Source organism: Macrosteles quadrilineatus, unplaced genomic scaffold (assembly GCF_028750875.1).
Source record: "Macrosteles quadrilineatus isolate MER2022 unplaced genomic scaffold, UCM_ALF_1.0 Scaffold_6__1_contigs__length_79288215, whole genome shotgun sequence".
Taxonomy (NCBI): Eukaryota; Metazoa; Arthropoda; class Insecta; order Hemiptera; family Cicadellidae; genus Macrosteles; species Macrosteles quadrilineatus.
Genome location: NW_026542599.1, coordinates 36,046,174 through 36,072,265, shown reverse-complemented (window position 1 = coordinate 36,072,265; position 26,092 = coordinate 36,046,174). Strand labels below are relative to the sequence as shown.

The following is a 26,092-nucleotide window of genomic DNA, read 5'->3' as shown; positions in this document are numbered from 1 at the left end:
TCCAATATATCCCATAGATATCAATTGTCGAATAGTCCAGTCGGCAGGTAGAATTAAGAGGTGTTAGATGGAAAAAGGTCGGGAGTTAATGAAACTTGGGGATGTTGTTCAGGGATGATAAATCAACATTTTCCCAAGTTTTGGACCTCGAGGACCCTGTAAAAAAAGAGGGTGGGGGAAAAACATCAAAATTTTTGACAATTTTTTTTCTTTAACTTTTTCTCTTACTTCCTACTGAAAAAGCATACCTTACACTTTTGTAGAAGGTAAGATGGATAAGGTAAGACTAACAAGTAAATAGGCCTACCTCCTCACCCCCCCCCCCCTCTCTTCTTCTCATAAAGTTTTATTTTACTTTTCCTTACCAAACTCAAAAATCCCTATTATTTTAGATTAGTATTTTAAAAAAACACACACAGAGATAACAGTATTATTATGTCATACAACTTTTACACATCCCCTATTCTATAGTGAGGAATGGTAGGTTAGTTTAATGAAATTTCCTTTGGAAGTAGAGAGCTGTATTTTACTGTACAATATACTTTGGTTTATAAAAAACATAACAAAAATAAATGCAATACATCTAATAATATATAACAAAGTAAAAATGTATACCGCAAAACATTCTTATATTTTCATACCGTGATTCATAGGAATAAATCAACAAAACTTCAAAAGATTGAGTTGTCAGTGATTGTAAGTTTCAATTTGTTGAAGCTTTTGAAGATATGTGAGCAAAACAAAGTCCTCAAAACTTTTGTCCTTCTGGAATACAGAGTAAAATCAAAATAAATACAGAGTATTATCATCTTAAGTTGTACTATTACAGTTTTTAATCATAACCTTAAAACATCACTGTATCACCCAAAAAAAAACCGAAATTAATTCCCATTTACCAGGAAAACTTCCTGAACCAAGCAAACGATTACATGGAATAACTCTTCCCATAACAACTTGAGTAACAAAATTACAAAGCTTGTATTAAATAAATGTTAACAATAAAAATACAAACAATACCAACTATAACGAGTTTAACAGCACAAGAACCAGTTGAATTAAACAAAAGTGAGCCTCTAAAATATTTACAATTACTATAGCAACTGTACAATGATACCAGGATTGATTGGAACAATAAATAATCAATAAGGCTTTGATTAGGATCAAAAGATGCAAAATTACATACAGCCAGATAAAGTTTACTATCACAGATACTCTAAAAATACTTTAAAACATTGATTAAAAACTTATGTACAAAAGATTTATTACATTCCACCAGTATATAAATGCAATATATATTGATAACAGTTTTTTTTTCAGTTTGGCCTTGACAAACAAAATGTTTTTTTCATACATTTACATATTTACGAGCTGTTAGACTGTTCATGAAGGGTTTCAGAGGCTACGGAACATTCAGATCTCGCTGTGTCTTCACTGTGATGATCGCCAACATCTATCTGTTCTTCCTCTTCCTCTTCTTCAACCTGTTCTTCTTTGATCTCTTTCTTTATATTCCTCTCCTCCTCCAGTATTTCTTTCTCGGAATCGTGATGTTGCTGGTTGTGAGCCTCCAGGGAAACAGCATTGTCAAATTCCTTGTTACAAATTTTACACTTGTATTCAGCGGTCTTTGGTCTTCTTTCCTCAGTTGAAACATCTTTTGGACTCTCTGATGATTGTGGTGAAGAATTGGCTGATTCCATTTTTGTTCTGAACGGAAAGTAGGGAGGACCCTGAAACAAACATTAGGGATGAAATAATTAAATTTTTTTATCTCCCTGTGTCTGAGGCCCTGAGGGTTTAAAGATTTAGACAGTTTCAAAGTTTTATAATCTTACTATTAAGTTTTTTAAATATTGCTTAAATAAAATAATAGGTACCAGTCTTAAATAAGCAGAACATTTTCAGAATGGTGACACATTCGTGGTATGACTCAAGCATAACTTTTGTGATTAAAAATATTCTTACAAAAAACCAGAGGGTAACCTGTACCTAGCCCCTATTAAGGCCCCATTAGAAAACAGGTCATGCTGCAGGATCCATGACATAACAATAGTGGATAGATTCTTTGGTAGATTCAATGCTATATCCCATATGTTTTAGGTAAATAAGCTGGCTGTTTGTCTGATTTAAAGGTAAGATTTTAGTACAGTGGAGAGTCAACAATCCGAACCATTTGGGAGCGCAGGTAGTTGAGATTACTGATTTGTTCGGATTTTCAAACAGCCAAGTAATGCCTAATAGACACATGATTATGCCTACAGTATTAAACATACAATTCTAGGATACAGTGAATGAAATAAAAATAATGCTTTGATTTTTGTACTTTACTTATAGGTATTTTATTTTACTTTAGGTATTTTTACTTTCTCCCCCTATACCATAGTATATGGAGAAAGTATTGTTTTTGATACATTATACTGTATTCGTTTCTTGAAAATATATGTGGAGTTTATACATTGGAAACGAACAAAACAAAGACTGGCTCGGTTCGTTCACTCATTTCCCTGCCAGGCGCCATTTCCCTGTCTCTGTGCTAATTCACAATTTTAAAGCCCTAAGGAGCGGTTAGGATTTTTGACATTTCAGTTTTTTGACATTCAGATTTTTGACTCTCTACTGTACAAACAACTATCCACCACTCCACAGTGAAGTAGTGTTGCGATGCAGCATGGCCTCTTTTTCTAGTGGGGCCTTGCCCCTATACTGATTCTTATATTGTTTGTTAAAAAAAAAAAATCCAGCAAATTTAGTTATAGTATGTAAGAAGCAAAGTTGATTTATTTTAATTGTTTGTAGTGGTAACATTGTTTCTTTTTTCATTTCCCTCACTAAGTTTGATTTCATTCATAATTCTGTATCTCATGGCAGGCAAATCTCGTAGACATTGTAAGTACAAAATATTATTATCCATTATAATCTAGGAAAGTAAAATCTGAAATTAAAAAACTTGTCTTAAAAATACAATTGAACATGGATATGGGAAAATAATATTCACTGTTGGTTAACCTCAAATTCTAAAATATGTTAAATTAGGTTATAAGTATGTTAACTTGCAAAAAGCACATTGTACGAAAGAAAATGGAAATTGAAATTTATATTTAGAATAGTTATATTAGTAATATTTATGCATTTGTATATTTTTTTTACAGACGAGTTCCTGTATTAAAATAGAGCTCTACGGAAGGCCATCATAAAGTAAGACTGTTTCAATTAAATAATTAGGTATTTAGGGCTGAGATACAGAGGTATAATTTAACTAAAGGAAAAGTATATATTTGTTATGATTACATTTATTTTGTTAATAAAATGTCAGTGTTGTACATGAAAATGAAATGGCTTCTTTTTAACTTAGGCTGAATCCTATTGAAGTTATATAGTTCTGTAGTATAAATCATTACATTTATACTTTTATTGGACCTTACGAGTATAAATATATGCGCCACTCTGCTATACAGAACAACAAAATATAACAAAAAATCAGGAAATCACTATAGCCTACTTTTAAAGTTTTAACCAAGCCTAATTTTTACTAGCCTAGAGTGAAATGTTACATTACAGCCTAATTACTAAATGAGCATGAATCTATAGCAAGATAATTTCATAAACATGTCTAAATTTAACTTGAATTACCTTATCAAAGAAGAGCTAACATATGAGCTCTTATCAAGAGGACAAGATATTATCAACAATGATGTTCAGAGTTTAAGGAGGCAATTAAGGTTATGTCAAGACGTTCCAACAAATGTCATTAATTTGAAAGGGAAAATTATACTTAAAGATGAATTTGACACGATAGAAAACAAATTATATAACGCAGAGGAACTAATAGGTCAGTGCAAGGAAGCTAATAGCAACTTATTAGTAGCCAAAATCAAGGCTAAGCTAGCCCATTTAGCCTTAAGAATTTCACATATGAAACTGTGTAAATTAGAAGAATCTTTTACGAATAGACTTACTGAATATGTGGATAAATTGCAAAAATCCACGTCGCAATTTGAAGCTATCCTAAATGACATCCCTCAGGAGGAGTTGGCGGAATTTGAAGAAAGGTTAAACACATCTATTTTGGACGAAGAGGAAATCGACTCAGAGATAAATAAGCATGTTGTTCACGATAGACAAACTTCTTCTACCCCTACCCAACATAACACGCAGACACTGGAAGTCGTTCAAGATTTCAAGCCTATAGAAATTCCATTTAACAATCGCCTTGGTCCACAAGTACAACCACTAGCAGGCCCCTCTCAAGAGATTGAAAATGTAAATGTATTCGGAAAAATTAAGAATCCGTTAGAAAATTATCTCCAAAAATTCAGGATCTGTAATGGACTAGAAATCTATCCTCTGCTGGACTTTTTAAGAAACCTAATAACCATCACCATCGAGACCAATCTTACTTCACACCAACTGTTTGAAATCTTGCCTACATATACTTCTCAACCACTCACGAATAAAATATTAGAACACAGGAACACAAATCAATCGATAGATCAACTACACACAGATATCATAAATACTTTCATACCAATAACACTGAAGGAGAAACTGAAACAAGAACTTATCTTTAGACCGCAAAAAACAAATGAACCGTTGTCAATCTACATAAATGAGGTCAAGACAAATCATCAAGTATTGAAGGGAAATCTCACTGAAGAAGAATTGGTTTGTTTCATCAAAAATGGCATCCATCCGGAAATCAGAAATAAATTAGTGTTTGAAAAAAATCCGATAACCTTCAGAGACCTAGACCAACTGTGCATAAACCTAAACAACGTTAATTTTAATGATTATGTCAGACACAATATGTTTCCTACAACGTCAAATACATCATCAGGACATATGCATAATAGGTCAATTGAAAGTCAGGGAAATCATGGTAATGGGCAAACGTCAAGAGGGACCTCATATCCACGAGACAGGGTTTGTTATAACTGTGCTAGACCAGGTCATACAGCAAGACAGTGCTTCAGAAAACCAAAAAACTCATAAACTTGGGAGGTGTAAGAACCGAACTTCACGTATCTTATCCTCGCAGAAAACAAAATGTTAATGATAATACAAATCATAGTTTCGCATTCAAAAATGAATTAAGACAACTAGTTAAAGAGCACAACAAGTTAAAGAAACCTAGCATAACTAAAACCAAAGGTAAAACAATACATTCTTTACCATGCATGCAAATAAAATTAACTGGGAATATACATGTAAAATCTCTACTCGATACTGGAGCCAGTAGAAACTTTATAAGTAAAGAGCTTTATGACAAACTAAACGCAGTAAATAAAATTAGAGGAACTAAGAAATGGACTGATATAATGTTAGCTGCAAATGAAGAACCGTTGGACATCATAAATGAATGTAAGATAAAAATCAAGATAAGCAAGTATTCCTGGTATGAAAAATTTTTGGTGATAAAACAAAACTATTATCACATGATAGTGGGAGCTCCATTCATTCGGAACAAAGGCCTAATTATCGATTTAAATGACAACAGCTGTTATTTTAAATTCGCACCGTCAGACAAAATAAAGTTGTGTGGTGATGAAAATTGGCAGAAATTAGCAATAAATAATATTCATATCGGAACTCCAGAGATGACCACAGAAATAGAAGAACTAGTAAAATCCTATCCCAATGTATTTACTGATAAGATTGGTGAGGCACTTGACCTACAAGTAGAACTAAAGCTTACTGATGATAAACCTATATGTATTCGCCCTTATTTTCTAAGTCCGCCCACTTTGAACAAAATGAAAGCCATAGTAGACGATTGGTTAGCCCAAGGTATAATAGAACCATCCACTAGCGAATATAGCAGCCCAGCATTTTTAACAGCAAAAGATAGATTGGTAGTCAACTATTCAGAGTTGAATAAGAAATTAGTGAAAATGAACTATCCAATTGGTGACCTCCAAAATATGTATCATCATCTACAAGGGGCTAGTTACTTTACAGTAATCGACTTAAATAAGGCTTTCCTTCAATGTCCTTTAGCGGAAAATTCTAGAGACATCACATCTTTTTCTACAATTTTTGGGAAATATCGCATGAAACGTGTTTGTTTTGGACTCCAGGTTGGAAGCTCAGTTCTATCCAGCTACTTAGATAAAGTTTTTCAGGATATAAAGTTTAAATACATGGTCAATTTCTGTGACGACATAGTTGTTTACAGCACTAACAAGTCTTTGCATATGTCACACGTTAAGGAGGTCATTGACAGACTTGCCAAACACAAACTAACAGTGAACGTTGACAAAGCAAAATTTTTTTGCCGGGAAATCAGCTTCTTAGGACACTTAATTAAAGACAACACTGTAAGAATCGACCCAGAACGTACAACTGCCATTCAGAAGTTTCCCGAACCCAAAAATGTAAGACAAGTGAGGCAATTTACAGGCATGTGTTCTTATTGGGCTAAATATATCCCTAACTATGCCGATATATGTGCACCTTTACACAGTTTGAAACAGAAAGGAAATAAATTCATTTGGTCCCAAAAGTGTAAAATTGCCTTTGATACGTTGAGGGAGAAAATTTCAAACCCCCCAATTTTGCAGTTAGCTGATTTTTCAAAACCATTTGTTTTACAAACGGATGCATCGCAAATAGCGGCAGGAGGTGTTTTATTGCAAGAAAATGAAAATCAAGATCTACTACCAATTGCCTACTATTCCAAAAAGTTCAATGATAACGAGCTCAAATACAGTGTGTATGAGAAAGAAGCCTACAGTGTCATATTATGCATCGAAAAATGGCATGAATTTTTGGAAGTACAGCCCTTTAAATTGATAACGGATAATCAAGCTCTCAGCTACGTTCTAAACACTCGCAGGAAACTGGGAAGATTATCAAGGTGGGTAGAACGCCTGTTAAACCTCCCGTTCACTGTCGAACATAAAAAGGGAAGTGAAAATATCTTAGCGGATACTTTATCCAGACTTTTTGATGAAGAAGACATCAAGCATGACGAAGACATCACAACAGAAGTGGACTCTACGTTGAAGAATATAAATAAATCTGTAAATATTGTTAGGGAAGAAATGAGGAACAAGAAGAGAAAGGTAAATAAAATAAATCATGTAAATAGTAGTAATAAGAAAATGATGAGAAACAAACGAGAAGATATACATTTTTGTAATCTAATTCAAGAGATACCCATGGCATTAAATGACTTGAAGTATCACCAAGGAAATGACTCCAAATGTGCAGAGATAATTAAAAGCGTACAAAATAATACAAATCAAGAGTGTTACTACCTGAAAAATGACGTTTTAATGTACAAAAATCAATCTGGAAAAAGTAAAATTTATCTACCAGATAACTTAATAAATTTGGTTTTTACATTTTACCACAACACAATGATCGGAGGTCATTTGGGAATCTCTAGGACCCAAGGAAAAATAAATGAGTATTTTTACAATCCGATATTAAACGAAACTGTGAAACAGAAGATAAAACAATGTAAAATATGTGCTATGTCGAAGACCACACAAAGAAAATATGAGGGTAAACTAATTTCAATTCCAGTTGAACAAACCATGAATACAGTTTTTATTGATATTTTAGGACCATTGCCGAGATCAAAGGGGCAAAATAAATATATTCTAGTGATAGTCGATGCATTCACTAGATATTTATGGCTTCACGCTCTTAAGGACTGTAATTCAAGATTGATAATTGCAAAACTTCAGCAAACCTTCGTGAATTTTTCAACTCCGAGGATATTAGTGTCTGATAACGCTTCATATTTCATATCCAAGGAATTCAAGGCCTATTTGTTTAAACATTTCATCGAGCACCGTCGTATAGCAATCTATCGTGCAAACGGAAATCGAGCTGAGAGATTTATCAGAGATGTGTCTACACTATTGCGATGTTTTTACCACAACAATCAATCTAATTGGGATGAAAATTTAGGTTTGGTCCAACTTAGTTTAAACACAGCTGTAAATTCGTCTACAGGTCAAACAGCCTTCCAAATGATGTTTTATCATGAATGTAATAACGCACTATCAAATGTTTGGAATATACAGGATTTAATTTCAACAAAGCTAACTGAAGATGAGAAGAAAGAAAATTTAACCAAAGCTATAAACAACATCAAGAGAAGCATTAAGAAAAACCAAGAACGTGCGAAATACAGAAATCCAAGATCGCCATTCACTGTCAATTCTATTGTTTATGTCCGCACTCACTATTTGAGCAACAAAGTGAAAAACTTTTCTAAGAAGCTTGCTATCAAATATTCTGGACCATATAGGATATTGTATTTCATCACGGACGTAACAGTTTTGATACAGAACGTGAATAATTATCAAGACGTGAAGAAAGTACACATTGTGGACCTCAAACTAGCATAAGACAAATGAATTTGATTCAAACCCGATGCTTACACCCGACTGGAGAGGACTGAAACTACTTCAGAAGATTGTATTACTTTTTTAGAGTAATGTCAGGGAATGTATATTTTTATTAAGGAGGTATACAGAAGGAAAAGCGAATTATTTTAGCAAACAATGGCGAAAGAAAACCAAAATTTCAATAATTAAATAAAATTAAATGTAAATAAATATAGCGCATTCATTTAAAATAGTGAATCAGGATGAATAAATGAGTGGGTAAATGTATAGTTCAAATGTGAGTGTAAATGTGAGCAAATGGATTGATCAAATGGGTGAGAATGTGTGTGAAAGTTTTGACTAAAATTAGCAAATAAGGATACATGACTCTGAACACTTGACACTAAAATGTTACTTATACACTTTTACGACAGGCCATACAAAACACAAACTTTAACGCGCACTAAATACACTAAACTTATAACTAAAACACGACACATCACACTAAAACGCACGCACTTCAACTTGTTTCAAACTAACTGAACAAACAGGATTTTAAAATGAATGCAGTTGAAAGTAGTTTTATCTTATCTTTGGTATTCGTGATCATTATCATTCTTCCTTTTGGGCATAGTTTGCTAAATAATCCGTCTTGTTTTAAAAAGGGATATAGGAAAGTTTTGTTTAAATCAAATAAATGGATTTGTATTTATTTATATGTAATTTTAAAAGGGTAGTTGATGAAATAACAAAGAAAAATGTTTAGTTAAAAGAAATGTTTTAATTCAATTTTAATTTGGATTTATATAACTTGAAAAGCAACAAAACTGAAGGCCCGCGCATTCTAGTGACAAACTATTTGTAATACATTAGGTTATCTAAACTAACCGGATATTGTATTGAACCGAGCTATTCTATTTCATTGTTGTGTATTTCATAGTATTGAATCTTGTAAATATCATTGTTGTTTGTTATAAAAAAAAAAAATTGAACTAAATTCACTATGATTTTTTTTATTTTGAAGTGGCAGAAAATTTATACTGATTCTTATATTGTTTGTTAAAAAAAAAAAATCCAGCAAATTTAGTTATAGTATGTAAGAAGCAAAGTTGATTTATTTTAATTGTTTGTAGTGGTAACATTGTTTCTTTTTTCATTTCCCTCACTAAGTTTGATTTCATTCATAATTCTGTATCTCATGGCAGGCAAATCTCGTAGACATTGTAAGTACAAAATATTATTATCCATTATAATCTAGGAAAGTAAAATCTGAAATTAAAAAACTTGTATTAAAAATACAATTGAACATGGATATGGGAAAATAATATTCACTGTTGGTTAACCTCAAATTCTAAAATATGTTAAATTAGGTTATAAGTATGTTAACTTGCAAAAAGCACATTGTACGAAAGAAAATGGAAATTGAAATTTATATTTAGAATAGTTATATTAGTAATATTTATGCATTTGTATATTTTTTTTACAGACGAGTTCCTGTATTAAAATAGAGCTCTACGGAAGGCCATCATAAAGTAAGACTGTTTCAATTAAATAATTAGGTATTTAGGGCTGAGATACAGAGGTATATTTTAACTAAAGGAAAAGTATATATTTGTTATGATTACATTTATTTTGTTAATAAAATGTCAGTGTTGTACATGAAAATGAAATGGCTTCTTTTTAACTTAGGCTGAATCCTATTGAAGTTATATAGTTCTGTAGTATAAATCATTACATTTATACTTTTATTAGACCTTACGAGTATACCCCTCCCCGCATTCTTTTTCATTTTGAATTTTTTGGGGTATAAGAGCTCTAATTTCATTATTCAACTACATTGTTAAGTTTCAAGAAAATCTGTTGAAAAACTGTGTCTGAACGGAGGACGAAATTAACATGATTTGTCGAGGGCTACTGCCCTACTAGCCTTTTACAAAACATAACTCAGGCGGCAGATGAGTCAATTACATGTCGTTTTAGTTGTCAAGTATTTATGCTTTTAGAATGGCACCTATAATGATCCCACGCTACCCGCCCATCATCACCACCTTCCCCCAGGCCATGCCCCTAAAATGCAACTACTGAGGGTGATAAAGATGATAATAAAGAGTCTCTTAATGTTTACTTTCTTATTTGATGATCTGAAAAAAATATGTATTAATAATAAATTGTAAAGCCTACCTTTTGTCGGTCCTCTCTGTTTTCCTCATCCAAATGGACGAAGCTGTGGTTGTCAAGCTCTGCTCGGAAGAAGAACCTTTGTGAACAGCTGGGACAATCGTAAGGTCGTGCGGCCAAGCCGTGCTCTAACATGTGAGCCTGCAGTCCATGGGCAGCCGTGAACACAGCACTACCTGGTGAGGGAAACAGACAGAACATGTCTTCAACCTTACAACAAAATTGTTACGTACTTATGATAAATACTTAGACTTAGTACCTTCAGACTTAGACAGATGATGCTTCATTTGCAGTATCCTCACAAGCATTCACAACAATAAATTACACTTCTTGGTACTCTTTGATACCATCAAACTAGCAATGATTTAGCTTTTCCTCAGGACAACTTTCAGCTCTTAATGGGGAATACTTTAAATAATTAACACTGTAGGTACTTAAGAAAGTACTTAAGTTTTTATTTACTCTAAATAACTAGATATTTTAATCAGTTGTTTTCATCACTCAGAGGAAAACTTCTACTGTTTAATTGAATCTTATTCAACAAAACTTACACTCTTTGTACAGTAATGACAATGACCGTCATCACTTTTGAGAAATGACAATTCCATGTATTTTAAAACCTGAAGTGAAAATAGTGTATGTAGTGAGATGCCTTTGGTAGCTTTGTTACTGGGACCAGCTGTTTCTCATCCAGTGATCCAGTCAAAAGCCAAATAGTTAAGGACGTCTAGGTCCAGTTCTAATCCATGCAAAAGCGACTGACTTTTCTCCACCTCTTCTGATTATCATGCAAGCTCACAAGCAACCCCTTTACCCAACTGAAAGATCTGAGAGAGAGGTCTTCCATTTACCTCTCGTACCAATATCCCTATCAGAATGTAGCTAATGTATAGTATAGCGAGCTCTTACATATATAACAGGTAAAGGTTGGACAGCCTGCAAAGGTGTGTTCTATCAGATGAGTTTGCAGCTGCAAGGGCGAACCGAGCACTCTCATGCAGAGTCGACACTCCAATCCCGAGCCTCCTTCGGACATAAGGTGGGTTGCAACGTGCTGCTGAATCTCTTTTTCCGTCTCAAAACTCACCTGCGATGTGATAGATGTTTTAGTTTGAGACATATTCGAATCGCAAGAAAGGAAGTGAACTTGTACAATCTACTCGAGATTTGATGAAACAAAACTTAACACATTTGTGTACAACCTACTTTAGTAGTGTGCTATCCTTACTGTAAATCAAACCTCTCAAGTAAATGGGTAAAAAAGAACCATAATGATGAGTATTCTGGTATTCTTAACAATAACAACGCCAGAAATACGGGAATAGTAAAAAAATATTTTACAAAAACCACTATAATGCTTTCTTTTATGGGACAAGGACAATTGTTACTATACAAAAGCTTGAAATTTTTAGAAAATCAATCACAGAGAAAAAAATTATTGATACCTAAAATGTACAACTTTATCTATCTCATACTCTTACACGATATAACAACAGCAATAAAAAACAGTATGTCAAACGTTAACCAACCTGACACTTGATGCACTGATAAGTCTTTCTATGAACGGCAGCCATATGAGCCTCAAGAGCAGGCACTGTCTCAAACTTCAGCTGACATTCCGTACACCTTGTAGGTGAGGTCTTTCCATGTCGATGGTAACAGTCCTTGCAAATACCACCGACCAGGTCTCTACGATCATTGGCGTGCAGACACACGGAACACTGTGATGCGTCTGATTGGTTGAGATGGAACCGGGCGTGTATCCTTGCCTCCATGTCGGACACCAGTGTCTGTCGGCAGATGACGCACGCTGTCGGCAACACCAGTTGGTTGGTTGGACTTCCGTTGCTGGACGGAGATATGTTACTGTGTTGTCGCAAATGTTGGTAAAACAAGTCTTCGTTGGTGATGGACGCTTTGCATTGTGTGCAGGACGTACCGTTTATCACCTGTTAATGAGAGAACCATTAATTTGTGAGATTAACTAATTTTCTTAAATCTTGAATAGGTACCGTACTGTAAATTTATTCTCAAAAGTGAACTCTATACTAGTTATGAGGTTTGAATTTAAAAAATACCACCAACCAAAACAAATTGTTAGACTTTTTGCTACATAGATACCGGTACTCACAAATTTTGGGCTGATGAATATTAAAAATCGCAGAGTTTAATAAGGAATAAACGAAAACCTAAGATATAGTTTTATGTGTATCCAAAAATGAAATGGGTCAACTTAAAACCCAGTTGCTTTTGTCAATCAATCAATAATGCCATCCAAATAATGGTCAACATTAGATCAACAAAAACCAGGATGTGTACTAACTGATCTCTAATATAACAAAGGTAGTTAAATTATTGTTATAGTGTGAAATAAAGTAAAACACCCAAACAATATTCCATATTGTGTACAATCTATTTTGGGTACACAAAATATGTGATCAGATGGATTAGAAGAGATTATTTATAATCCCTCTGAAAAATGGCCCCTTCAATTCAGATGGAGGATGTCACTATGAAATCATCTGAATGAATTAATTTTGTCAATAAAATTAATATCTGCTTTAGTGAGTACGTACTGACTGAGTATGCACTTTATGGTTCATTATCATAAAGCTAATTATCGAGTATTTTATCTTTATAAACTTTGTTCAGATTTTAGTTCACTTATATCAAACAACAACACAAAACACGTATCTTAAAGCTTGCAACTCCTCCAACTCCTCAATAATACCCACCTTACAGTGAGTCAGTTTGTGCTCTGCAAGTACAGCGGCAGAAGAGCACATCTCGTCACAAATGTTACATTTGTGTTTTCCTTGAGTCACACATCCTTGTGAGTGACTCTTCATGTGGTTCTCCAGATCAGAACGGGACTTGCAACTCTCACTGCAGTAGGCACAATGTAGACTTAGCTGTGGACAAAGAGGATGTTATGAAGCATAAAAAGGTGTGTGCACTGGGATAAGGTCTGCCACGATTCAATCAATCAAATACAGGCCAGTTGGCAAAGACAAACATGGTCACTTTTTGTTTAGAGCTTTTCGTGAGCTACTTTTAAACTTAAAAAACCATGCAAGTTCACTGTAGTAGTGGTCTTAAGAGCAATCCTTAAAAAGTGTTTCCTCTAGCATATACACATTATTATATTTACGAATTCCTACTTCTTTTACCTTGCCAGAAGAGGAGGAGCTCTTTACGTGATGTACGAGTTTACGATGAGCTGCCAACTCCGCTTCTGAGCTAAAGTCACTTCTTTCACAGATCTCACAGCTGCTCACGACAATGTTGTTATTCACCGAGTCCTGCTTCTTGTTATCGGAAATGTTACCATTCGACGAGGGATGGCTGGATGGAGAAGTCTTCACTCCCTTGCTAGGCTTGTGATCAACCTCTTCTGCTCCATTCAGAACCTAAACAAATTATAAGTTAAAATTATGTATTCAAACAAATACAAATATATTACTTAGCTACTTAGCTTTTGTCAACAAGTTCAAGCTTGTTACTAATCCTTGTAATTCGAAACTGCGACTATTGTGTACCTATGTTCTCATTGAAGATTTCCTTGTGGCTCCTTGTGAACCTAAGTTGATTGAAAAAGTCATATTTCTAATAGTAGAATTTAGGTGAAGTGAAGCACTTATTTACAAAGCTTTGTTGCATTATCTGCAGTGATTAAAAAAATTTTGTACCCAGAGTTTTTGAGGACCTTGCATATAAATACAATTTGCTAACCTGTGCTGAATGATGAGTCTGAAGATGTTTGTCCAGAAGGAACTCGACTGGGAAAGATTCTTGACAGAGGTGACAATGGAATTGCTTGGTGTGTACAGGCAGATGGAGCTGCATCTCTAGTTCAGAGGGGAAACTGAGATGACAGAACAGACAACGGAACATACCAGCCTGTCAACAAACACAAAACATTTTGTTAATGCTGAGTCGTTATACTGCCGGACTAATAATCAGAATGTCACTGGTTTCATCCTGAGAAAAGTCAGAAGCTTTTTGATGGTTCAAAACTAAACCGCTGTCCTTGATCAATGGGCCTTGAATGATCCTAGCTTATATAACTGCTGCTTGTAATCAGTAATAAAGCCACACAGATCATCTCACTCCACTCTACACTAGTAATTCTTTAGAACTTCACACTTTGAGATGTATCTATTAATTTTTTTTCTTCTGATGGTCTAGACAAGTGTATGTTCCCAAAGTGTGCGAAAGAGTGGAAATCTACTGCACTCATTTCCTATGCTTAATAATGCAAAATTGTTGCAGATATGCTACACACCTGCACTATTGGAGGTTTTGGAGATGCAAGATGTTGTGGCGTGTGCATCGTCCTGACGTGAAGTGTAAAGTCCATCTCCGAGCGGTAAACAGCAACTGAAGGACAAGCTGTACATCGAAATAGCTTGGACTCGTTACTGTGCTTCACGGCAAAGTGGACCTGTTAAATGAAAGTCGTGAACTATATAATAGTTTATAATAAACAGTATTAGCAGTTTATGAATACGTGTTTTAAACATCTCATTTAAAGTTACATTTTAAAATACAAATAAATATTGATTGAGCCTTGAATAGTTTATGCTGCTTTCAAATGCCATTTCTCATCAAACTAGATGGCAGGCTTCTACAGAAAAGTAAACTGACAAATTTTGGTCTTTGATAGAACTATCTCGTATAACTGATGAGTTTAATTGAAACTGTCTGTAGCTTTTCCCCCTTTCTGGAAAACATCCAAAATAACAGCGGGTATTTTCACAAGTTTAAAGAACACCATATCCAAGATTAAACTTAACTTTTCTACTTCCAAAATTTTGGTCAAACTGAGAAAATAGAGCCTTGATAGTAGCACAATCTGAGAGCGACTCGTGTACTTTTGATTTCTTAAACGTTTCTGTTTATTTATCAAAGTTGGATGACAAATACACAAGTATCCAGTTAAGAGTCAAAGCTCTGGCTCATACCACCCAGAGAAGAGGGATTTATAAAAAATGTACATATAGTAAGTAGCCTACTCAGTTTTTCAGCAATCAGTCCACAAGGGTATTCAACCTGTGCTTGGAAAGAATGAAGCTGACCTATGAGTAAGACATAAGACAAAAGACATAAGATATTTATTGCCGTTGATCATTTTTACATGAGATGGGCATGATCAGGTCTAAAGACCTGGGGGGAATGGGATCTAATAAAGTCAAAGAATGAACTGTAATGATTAAAATAAAGTATAAGATAAATTGGCGGCAACCACAACATTGCTTCCTTATCCAAAACACAAAGGTCCTTATTTTGTAATCAAAGGTTAGTACAAAATATGTTACCTGTATTGCCACTTTAGAGTCAAACATCTCTTTGCAGAGGGCACATCTGTATAGATGGTGAGCATGAATGTCCATCAGATGTTTCTGTAGTTCGTCTGGCTTAGTGAAAAGTTTCATGCAGCTCTGGCATCCGTACTCAGTTGCCGTCGCGAGAAAGTGACTGGTCAAATGTTGAGGGAGTTCCTCCTGTGAGAAAAAAAAGGTTTACAGATGGAGGTTTTTTAGAATTGACGATAGTTTAAGGGATTAAGGCATATTGATATTTGATCCTATTACAGGGTGCCTCAAGAAATAGATTGAAGAAAAAGTGCTTTTGCTGTGTAAGGACTATTGGATTAACTTATGAACTTAAATTTGCTAAGCTTTTTTCTAAGACTTTTTCAGGTAAGCTGGTTGAACTCTATCCTTTTGTACATGTGCTGTAATGCTTATGTCGTGTCTTAAAACTTCTTGTTGAAATAATATAGGAAACTATTTTTATAAATGTGTTCTTAGTAAACAGATAACAATACCTGAGAGGCTAGCTGGGCCCCGCAGTGGGGACAGACTACAGGTGGGGCTTTACGGGGCTCCCCACCACCTAGCAGACCCCCTGCCTCGTCTATATGTGACTTGATATGACTGCGGAATGCCTCAAAGTCTGGCAAGGCTGCATTGCATTGATTACACAACAGGCTGCCTGGATGGTCGTACTGGTTATGGATCTGGAAGCAAATTAAATAATATTAAGAGTTGAAGGTGTACCTCATGTCTTTATAAGTTATGAGTAGTGACAAATTAATAAATTTGTCAAAGGAGTTTAAAAGATAGGTTTGTATTAATGTCAACGGTCGATTTTGTGATGCTTACAGGTATCATTATCAAAGATATCCCTTTATAAGTGAAGAGGAAAAAAAGTTAAGAAAAATAATATATAATTGTAAAATAAATTTAGGGGCAGCTAAAATGTTTGATAAAGGAAAGACCGCAACTTAAAATGAAAAATAAATTAAATGAAAATGTTTTTACCCAGGCAGGTAAAGTTAGGACTTCACCTGTATATACAAAAATCAACAATATATTCAAAATTTCGTCACTGATATTTAATTTATTTCACATCTCAACTTACCCCACTGGGTGTTCTTCTGGCATCTATCCCATTGGAAATCCCATTTTCGGATCTCAGTCTTTTGCTTGGCCTCTCTTCTGAGTGTCTAGAAGTCTTCTTTGTCAAAGACAGGTCCGTTGGTTTCATCTGTTCCACTGATTGAGCAAACAGCCCCATGGCTGTCCCGTGGAACAGAACGTAATGTTCGGCAAACAACGCTGGTGTCGGAAACTGGAGGTTGCACTGGACGCAGAACAATGAACTCTCTTTGGCGCGGAACCCGTGGACGGTGAGAGCGTGCTTCTGTAGCGAGGGGATGGAGTGGAACCTCATGGTGCATAGTTGACAAGAGTATGGTAAAGTGGGGGAGGGAGGGGTAGAAAGTAGCGGATGCGAAAGAAGACTAGGCGAGGGTGAAGTTTGGGGAGAGAAGAGGGACAACTCTCGGTGCATCTCTCCGTTGAGAATGGAACCTGAAGGACAGAGATTGTTTGGTTCATTGAACAAGAGAGATAACTAAATATTAATAAATAGTTTAACAAAAAAGAGAGGAAAAGAGATTACATTTTACATTGATGGAAGAAAATATGAAGGTAACTCCATATTTTCAAATCAATATAAGATTTGAGTCAAACTAAAAAGACCGTTACTCAAACGTAAAATATCTAGAATTTCCTGCAGCATTTCACTTAAATTGTCAAATATGCTAATGCTATTTAGATTGTAGACTACAAGGTCATTTCTCGTGGTAATCTCACCAACTGCTTCAAACTAAACAATTCATAAATTATTACTCAGGCCCACAGTTTGCAAGTAATGTGCTTAAGTCCCAAGAGATAATATGCACCCCTATCCACCTACCTTGTGGGGTGAATGATTTTTTTCTTCCTTGCAAAACCAAACAAACCCAAAACCTCTTGCTCCCCTAGGCCCGAGCCCAAAAATAACCCTGTTATACCTAAAAACTTTGACTGTGTCAAATAAGTTTCGTCCTGTGACGTGGTCAGACCCTGAAGAAAAATGTGTAGGTCTAGTGATATATTAGTGGCCGTAGAAGCTTAACTTATTTGAATAATAAATTATTTTTAGTAATTCTGGTTGTAAATTGTGTGTATCTACCATACCTAGAGGCGGTTATTCGAGCCCCAGCCCATCTAAATTTAGGAAAAATGTTTCATTTTATTTACTGACAATATTAGCAAAAGCCATTTGTAACACAATAATTGTGTAATGCACAATAATGGACTCAAGATTAATAATTATTTAGCTTGAGTTTCACAAAAGCACGACCGCTCAAACGAAAATTGATTACAATGTCAGTAAATTACAAGAAGGTTGGCTCTACTGTGGGTTTGACTATTCTTTGAGGTTTGTGGTGTGTTCGGTATACAATTAACAAATTTAATTTGGGGAGTTTAGAAAATTTACATTTATTTACTGACTTACTTCTCGGGATAACATGAAACACATTTGGTTTTATTCAATGAAACTATCCAAATTCCAAACTTAAAAAATATACAAGTTAAATAATTCCTCTTACGAAGATGTTAAGACAAAAGCAAAGCGAACACTCACCATGCATAGCTTGAACATGCAGTTGTAGCGACTCCATGGTGTTGAAGTTGTCCTTGGTACAGTACATGCAGGCTAAGCGAGGACTGTGGGGGTAGTGTGGTGTACGGCGGGGGGACGGGGGTACAGGTGGGGTACCTCCACCACCCTCTACGTTGTGATGGGTCACCATGTGGTTCTGTGAACACATTATAGGTTACGTAAAGAAATTGTTATGGTAGTGTATCTTACTTAAATCTGTGACTGTTGATTTCTTACTGTGACATGTCATTAACTTCCTTGTAAAATTTGTAGCCAGTTTTAGATTAAAAAATAATGGGGTAAACGTCCGGCAAACCTGACTGGCTTATGCACTATTCTACACCATTTTATAATAAAAAATCGAAAATTTTCAGCTATTACTTATTAGATTATTTTGAACTTAAATTTGCTAATTAAATTTAAGGAATTAAAAATGCTAAATTAAAGTGTTCTTGAAATTTTTTCATAAAATCTGCCATTTTTTAGTACCTAATTTAAGTTTAGAAAATTAAAATGGCCGCCATTTTGAAATTTTAATTTTAAGAATCAAGATGATTTTTTTTTCTAAAATGAGTCTCTTCTACCTAACATACATACCAAGTTTCGTAAAGATCGGTTGAAAAAGTTCAAAGATAACATGATAAGGTTAAGAAAGTGAGTTTGGAAAAAATTGATTCTTGATTTTCTCCTTATTTTGACCCAAGGAATCACTAGTAAATTATGTCCCCACCTTTTTTGAACACCCAGTGTAAAAACTAAATCTGAACCTTTGACCGGCTGGTTTATGCAATTTCCAAAGGCATCATTATGGTACATGGACAAGCCAGGGTTAAAACTGACTGCTATACTAGCTTAGTGCATGTAGCCAATCCTGAACTAGAAATACCTGGAGTATCAGCCAAAAACGCTATCACTAGCGTCTATGTTCAAAAACGAATCTGTGTTACTAGGAGTAGTTTTATGACTGAAACTCCACAATTACCTGGAGTTCCTCTGGCTTGCGGAAGACTTCTCCGCACTGAAGACACTTGAACGTAGAGCCTGGTGTAGAGGAGGGAGACGGAGAAGATCCGTCACATGACTTCTTGTGATTCTACACAGAACCAAAGAATTGTCACTGTTATGAAAAGTCATGAGACTTGATACATACTCATAGATTAAACATACTCTCATATTTTTGTCATCCTTATGAATCAGCTGAAGACAAGTTTCGGTTAGGTTCCATCCTGTTTGTGCAGAAGGCCTTTTTTGTTCACTATTTGTAACTCGATATTTTATCACTAAAGAAAGGAATAAATGTATCTAAATAATCTGGAATTATAGTATGTAAGGTACAAATAGTAAGCAAATTCTCCAGATAAACTAGAAACGCCTAGGCATAATCTAAATGTTACCAACACGAAATACACATAAAACAAACTTAAGTAAGAGTTAACATAATGATGAGAAGTATTTGCTCTATTCTAAGTCAAAGATAGAATTTATGCCTGGGCTGAAACTAGTAACTTAAAAAAAATAATGTCTATTCTAATACATTTGGCATTTTAGAGGAAACTTTGGCTAAGTGTTTCATAGTATTGACCTATTTTCTATGATTTGTGATATTTAGCATTAAATTTAGGTACAAAATGAATATACATTTTTAAAACATCCATGTATGTTCATTACTCGCAAAAAAACACTGTTTTTGCCACTACCGTACATCTTCTTTCTCAATTTATTTTATACTAGAAGTCAAATAATAGTTATAAAAAGCAAACAAATGATTGGAGCTAAGTTGGCTCTTTCTTAATTCTGTGGCACCAATTACTAGAATCTGTACATGAAATGTTTGATCAATTGTCAAATAGATTTTTCCTACAGTCACCCGACAAAGTTGGCTTCCTTGTACTGTTTATAGTACAGAAAGCTGCTAATTGCTGCATATTTATACTTTGCCGTACGGTTTATACTTTGCCATACGGTTTTTACTTTGCCGCACATCAGGATTCCAACGAAACAACACAAAACAGCGTGGTTCCATTATGCACGTAATCCGTGTACGCTTGGAAATAGGTTGGCAACACTTAAAGATAATTATACTATGAGCAGCTGATTGACTATTATAACTACGATTTAACCTGTCATTTCGTGTTTATAGTTTCGGTATTTCTGAACTTTCTGTACTTTTCTTTTAAACGTTTTTAAAACCTTCCTACGATCTTAATAAACAAGAAAATACCTTTAAAGCATTTTTTTTAGGCGCGGAAACCACTTCAAATTACAAAAACATACGGAACTATATTCTCAAAACGCGGAGCACATTTCTTGCCGAGGAAAAATAGCGAAGTGATATGGACCGCGGGTACTACTTTCTCTAGGGCACCATTTGTGTTGCCAGCTGAACCTAAAAACGTGTTGCATAGTGTTTGAAAGACTAATTATTTATATGCTTTATAGTGACTGTAGGAAAAATATAATGTGTAACACGAGTTAAAAAGGCCTTTGCTGCACTCGAGATCATTCCACACTCGCCTGCGGCTCGTGCGTAAACATTGCTCTCGTGTGCAGCAAAGTGCCACTTTCACCACTAGTTACACAAATAACTATTTTATAAAGGCATAATGTTTAATCTAATATAGTTTAGTTTTTACCAATAGGTAGTGTTTTATTACCTGCATATGACTGGTAAGGGCGGCTGCAGTATTGTAGCCTCTGTTACAGATTGTACACTGGAATGGCTTTTGATTGTCATGAGTCTTCATATGGATCTTGAGATGATCACTGAAAAAAAAACATTAACAAGGATATAGAGTACAATTCGACTTTGATATAATTACATCGGAAATCAGAATACATTTGATACTGACACTCAGTGCATATATTAAGGTAACGATTAGTGAATGAAATTATAACGTTGTTATTGACTAAGATCAGCTGTTTCTGTAGCTAGAACCATTGAATGATCAAGGAAAGCTGGGCCCAGTTGTGAACCATCAAAACGCTACTGACTTCATAGGATTGAACTGGCAAACTTCTGAATAGTAGGCGAGCAATATCGTTTCTCATCTAGCCAGACATTCGTTGACAAGGAAATGTAAGATTTGGATAGTTGAAATTGAATCAAAATCGTTTAAGAAGGAAAAGAAGGTTGTGTTTATGATAATGTTCCTATTGGAATAGAATCATTTTGATAAATTTTAGTTTAGTTTTTTTCATACTTAGGCCTACAGTACATACTGAGATAGAAGTGAGAATAATGGATGTCTTTATAAATTAAACATTAGTTAAGTTACACCCACACCTCTCTTTATTTGTTCATGCAGGCCTTGTACTTTGTTAACTATAAAATTTCAAGAAAGATCACAATAAAATAGTTTCTCAGATAAGTCACACCTTGTACAACGACGTCTCTAAGAAATAATTAATTCCCTTGTTGACACATGTTTTCAGTCTCTTCACGGTAATTTTAGCAACTAAGTTCAAACAACTTATTAGTTCGTAAAGATACCGTTGTTACATTGTATGTAGATGTTAGTGCGGTAAGAACCCTTGCATAATCAATGGAAGATTCTAAGGAAACCCGTAAAAGAGTCGTGTTTTGAATAACACCTCCTAGAGAAGTAAGTAATTTGTTGCACAGATAAGATGAGGGAAATTAAAATTTAAGAAGTAAAATAGAAGTTTTACTACTTCGATTAGAATGAAATTATTGCTTTAGGAAAAACGTAATACAGTAACACTGTAACTAGGTAGAATTTTAGATATAATTCTTATGTTTAAATAATCAGTGGTAGAAAATTAAATATTAAAATGGCGTAGATAGACACAGAAAAAATCGGCATAATCCTATAAGTAGAGAAGATTATTTTGCATGAGTCCGTATTTTGTGAAATTTCCCCAAAAAATATTTATAAAACTTGATTTTACACCAATCAATCAAAATCAATTAAGCCAAATAAAATTGCTATGCAATGGCCTTATAACAAAGTTTGTTCAATTCAATAATCCTTAGACATTAGTTCCCGTTTAAACAGTAAATGTGTTAGAAAGTAAACGTAATGTTATAGCAATTTCATAATTTGTAAAATATTAATGCTAATTACTGATAAAAATAAAACCTCACTTTGTGAACGTTTTATATTCGTTTAATTTGTTGGACTAATCTCTCAAACTAAACCAATGATCAAAATTTTAACGAGGTGATCATAAGCAAACCAGCGAAAAATAGCAACATAACACCCATAATGTCCGATACTCAATCCCAGTAAGTAATGAAATGATTATTTAATTCCTTCACAGTAAATAATTACGACAATAGCAATCTATTTAATGCATGTTGATCATACTGGTCAGCTTATAATTATAACTGGCCCGGCCCGGGGCTTCGATCATAATTACATTTCGACATAAAAGTCCCAGTTTAATATCACATGGACAGATCCAGTTGAATAATCAACGACTGATTATCTCTGCAGATTATTGTTTGAATATTAATCCGCTAACCTCGAGTTTCTAGGATTATTTAAAACATTTGCCTGTAAATAATATTGTTGAATTAATCGGGAATTTAGTGAAATAATCATTGCAAGATTGTGGTTTGGATATTTTGTTTATTTAGATTTTTAGAAGACTTTTAGATATTGTTACGCGATGGTGATTGCATCGTTAGGACTATTAACGATGCAAACAGAAATATTATTGTTTTCTTTTCATTCCTAGATATGTAATTAAGGAATTTAATATTCTTAGATTAAATAGTTTTACTAATTATTAGCAACCTATTTTGTTAAGAATAATTTCATTGCTAGCGTATCCTGTTAGTGGCTCATTCTACTATGGAGAGTAAGAGAGAGAGAGAGTAGATGGAGAGTAAAAGTGAGGTTAACATGATACAGCACTGACTGTTTGTGATCCTAAAAATTGTTATTTTTCTAAGTTTTAAAGAGGTTTTATTTTAAAATTTGTGTTGTATAATCAAGTCTTACCAATTTATTGCAAATTGAATGGATAGACTGCATTTTTTAGTGAAAAGTTTTCTTTAGAAGCAGGCAAATAACACCACATAACCTACAATGAAATTTAGGTAAATAATCTACATGTATGATATAACATCTGTAAACAAAAAGTGCACTTAACTGTCTCCAGTGAATATTAAGTGAACCACTGTAACTGAGATTATCAACTTACTAAAAGATAGACAGAGAAATCAACATAAACTGCAAGGTCATTGTGCCTAGGCCAACAGTGAAACAGAACTAAAAGGTCTTATCTCTTATCAGTGGGCATATTTTGTCAATTAGCAGGCAATATTCCTGAGTCTGTGTAAACCTATTGACCTCTATTTTTTATTTAACAGAATTTTAAGGAAAGGAACAATTTACAATAATTTACTTTGGTAAAATAAAAATATAACCCTATCACCCTACAACTATTTTAAGTGCGCTTCGTTTCTGTAAATTGATTATGTCTCTTTTATGTTATAATATTTGATTTTCTAGAGAACTAAATATATGGTTAAAATATATGGATATTTGGTTTGCTTATTGTAAAACTGAATTGAACCATATAACTTATAATATTTTGGGGTACTGGTATATTTAACAATGCACGGACAATAGTTATTATAATGGAGCACAAATTCCATAAAGGTGATAAAGTATTTGCTAAGGTCAGAGGACATTCACCCTGGCCTGCTCTGATAAAAAACATAGATACCAGCAATAAGTTACCTAAATATGAGGTGTACTTTTATGGAACCAAAGAAACAGCTACAGTCAAAGAAATTGACATTTGTTTATTTATAGAAAATAAATCACGCTTTGGTAAGAGAAAAAATAAAGATTACATACAAGCTCTAAAAGAAATTGAAACTAGTTTCAATAAATCACAAAATCAAAATAATTCTTACACCACTCTAGAAAGAAGCAATATTGAATTTGACACCACAGCACTTTCACTCTCAACAATGCCAGCAACGAGCAGTCCGATAATTTGCTCAAATCTACAGTCCCCAATAATCGTGGCTGATATGACCACAGATAAACACAAAATTGACATCAATGAGACTCAAGAAAAAATAGGCACTGGAAATGTTGTGAGCTTATTGGGACCTAACTGGATAGTTGACGATGTAATTAGACAGTATTATGAACTGTTAAGTAACCGTATAATAAAAAGCAATGAAATAATGTGCTTAAACCCTGTTATCTGCCAGGCCGTAAAAATGTTGGAAGATTATCAATTTGTTTTGGAACCACTGAATATCAAGCAAGCCAAATATATTTTTATTCCTGTTAATGATAGTACAGATGTAATGGACATAACAAACAATGAAACAACAGAACCATTGAAATGTGGATCACATTGGAGCCTCTTAGTTTTTGATAAAAATAATGCCAAGTTTTTCACTATGACTCTATGAAGAATTATAATCTGAAATCTGCACAGACTCTTGCAAATAAGTTCTACAATTTTTTGTATCACACTCCAGGAGAGAAAGCTGATCTATTAGTAGTAAAGCAGTCACCCCAACAACAAAATAGCTACGACTGCGGTGTTTTCATTCTTGCGATTACTGACCTTGTCATTGGTCATCTACTTTATGGTGGCAATACAACAGTCAATCTAACCAACCTCAAATTTCCTACACATTTTACTGCAGTGGAACTAGTTACAAAAAGATCTCAAATTGCTTATCTTTTGGCAAACAGAAATAGTGTTTCTGAACAGCTGGTGAAATCTTTATTGACACAACATAAGGTTTCACTGAGTACACAAGCAAGCAACTGCCAAATCCCGAAAAATAACTGGATATTAGTAGATAAAGGTCCTAAAGCCACTAAACTAAAGCAAAATGAAACCGTTAAGTGTTCCAACAGGTTTAGCGTTCTGAAAACTGTGGGTGAGGATAAATCGGAACTACCATTTAGATCAGAAGCACTGCCCACGTCTCTCTCAAAAAAATCATTTGTTCCTCATAAGAAAAAGCATAGAGTACTGCTGTTGACTGATAGTCATGGACGCAAGTGCGGAGAGTTACTTCAAGACCAGCTGGGTAGTGCTTATGGTGTTACATCTATAGTAAAGCCTAGCGCACCACTGAGAGAAATCACCTCAGATGCTGAGAAACTGTCAAAAGACTTCAGTACCAAAGATTATGTGGTGGTTGTCGGTGGTACAAATGACATTACAGATAAGAACAACCAATCTGTGAATTTGGACTTAACTTTTATCAATGAGGTCTCTAAGAAAACAAATATCTTAGTTCCAGGCATACCGAAAAGATTTGACAGGCCAGCACTGAACGGGACCATAATTGGAATCAATAAAAGTGTTAATAAACACATCCAACAGCTCACAACAACTAATGACAACATAATACCTGTTAACAATTTTAAATTGAATATTAAGGATCACACTAGGCATGGATTGCACTTTAATAGATCTGGGAAAGTCAAACTCTGCAAGGCAATCTCAGCAGCAATTTTAAATAATTCCAATCAGAGGCGAAGAAGAGCAAAGATGGACGAAAACAAAGAAGAGAAAATTATAAATAAGGTGGAAAATTTGCTCTCTGATCATATCCAGAACTCTAG

General features: G+C 34.4%; 1 protein-coding gene across 1 annotated transcript in view; it reads right to left on the bottom strand.

The window, feature by feature from the left end:
* Positions 1 to 1,244: 1,244 nt before the first annotated feature.
* Positions 1,245 to 26,092, bottom strand: part of LOC128997460 (zinc finger protein 423 homolog) — a 62,362-nt gene continuing 37,514 nt past the window's right edge. Inside the window, exons 16-30 of the mRNA XM_054423099.1 lie at positions 25,856 to 25,860; positions 21,170 to 21,278; positions 19,498 to 19,608; positions 18,498 to 18,672; positions 16,944 to 17,395; positions 16,348 to 16,539; positions 15,836 to 16,021; positions 14,803 to 14,961; positions 14,250 to 14,417; positions 13,688 to 13,927; positions 13,253 to 13,429; positions 12,047 to 12,466; positions 11,427 to 11,604; positions 10,521 to 10,693; positions 1,245 to 1,730 (exon numbers count right to left, since the gene is read on the bottom strand). Coding sequence (XP_054279074.1) covers positions 1,362 to 1,730; positions 10,521 to 10,693; positions 11,427 to 11,604; positions 12,047 to 12,466; positions 13,253 to 13,429; positions 13,688 to 13,927; positions 14,250 to 14,417; positions 14,803 to 14,961; positions 15,836 to 16,021; positions 16,348 to 16,539; positions 16,944 to 17,395; positions 18,498 to 18,672; positions 19,498 to 19,608; positions 21,170 to 21,278; positions 25,856 to 25,860 — 3,114 coding nt within the window. The 3' untranslated portion in view covers positions 1,245 to 1,361. The remainder of the gene's footprint in view (positions 1,731 to 10,520; positions 10,694 to 11,426; positions 11,605 to 12,046; positions 12,467 to 13,252; positions 13,430 to 13,687; positions 13,928 to 14,249; positions 14,418 to 14,802; positions 14,962 to 15,835; positions 16,022 to 16,347; positions 16,540 to 16,943; positions 17,396 to 18,497; positions 18,673 to 19,497; positions 19,609 to 21,169; positions 21,279 to 25,855; positions 25,861 to 26,092) is intronic.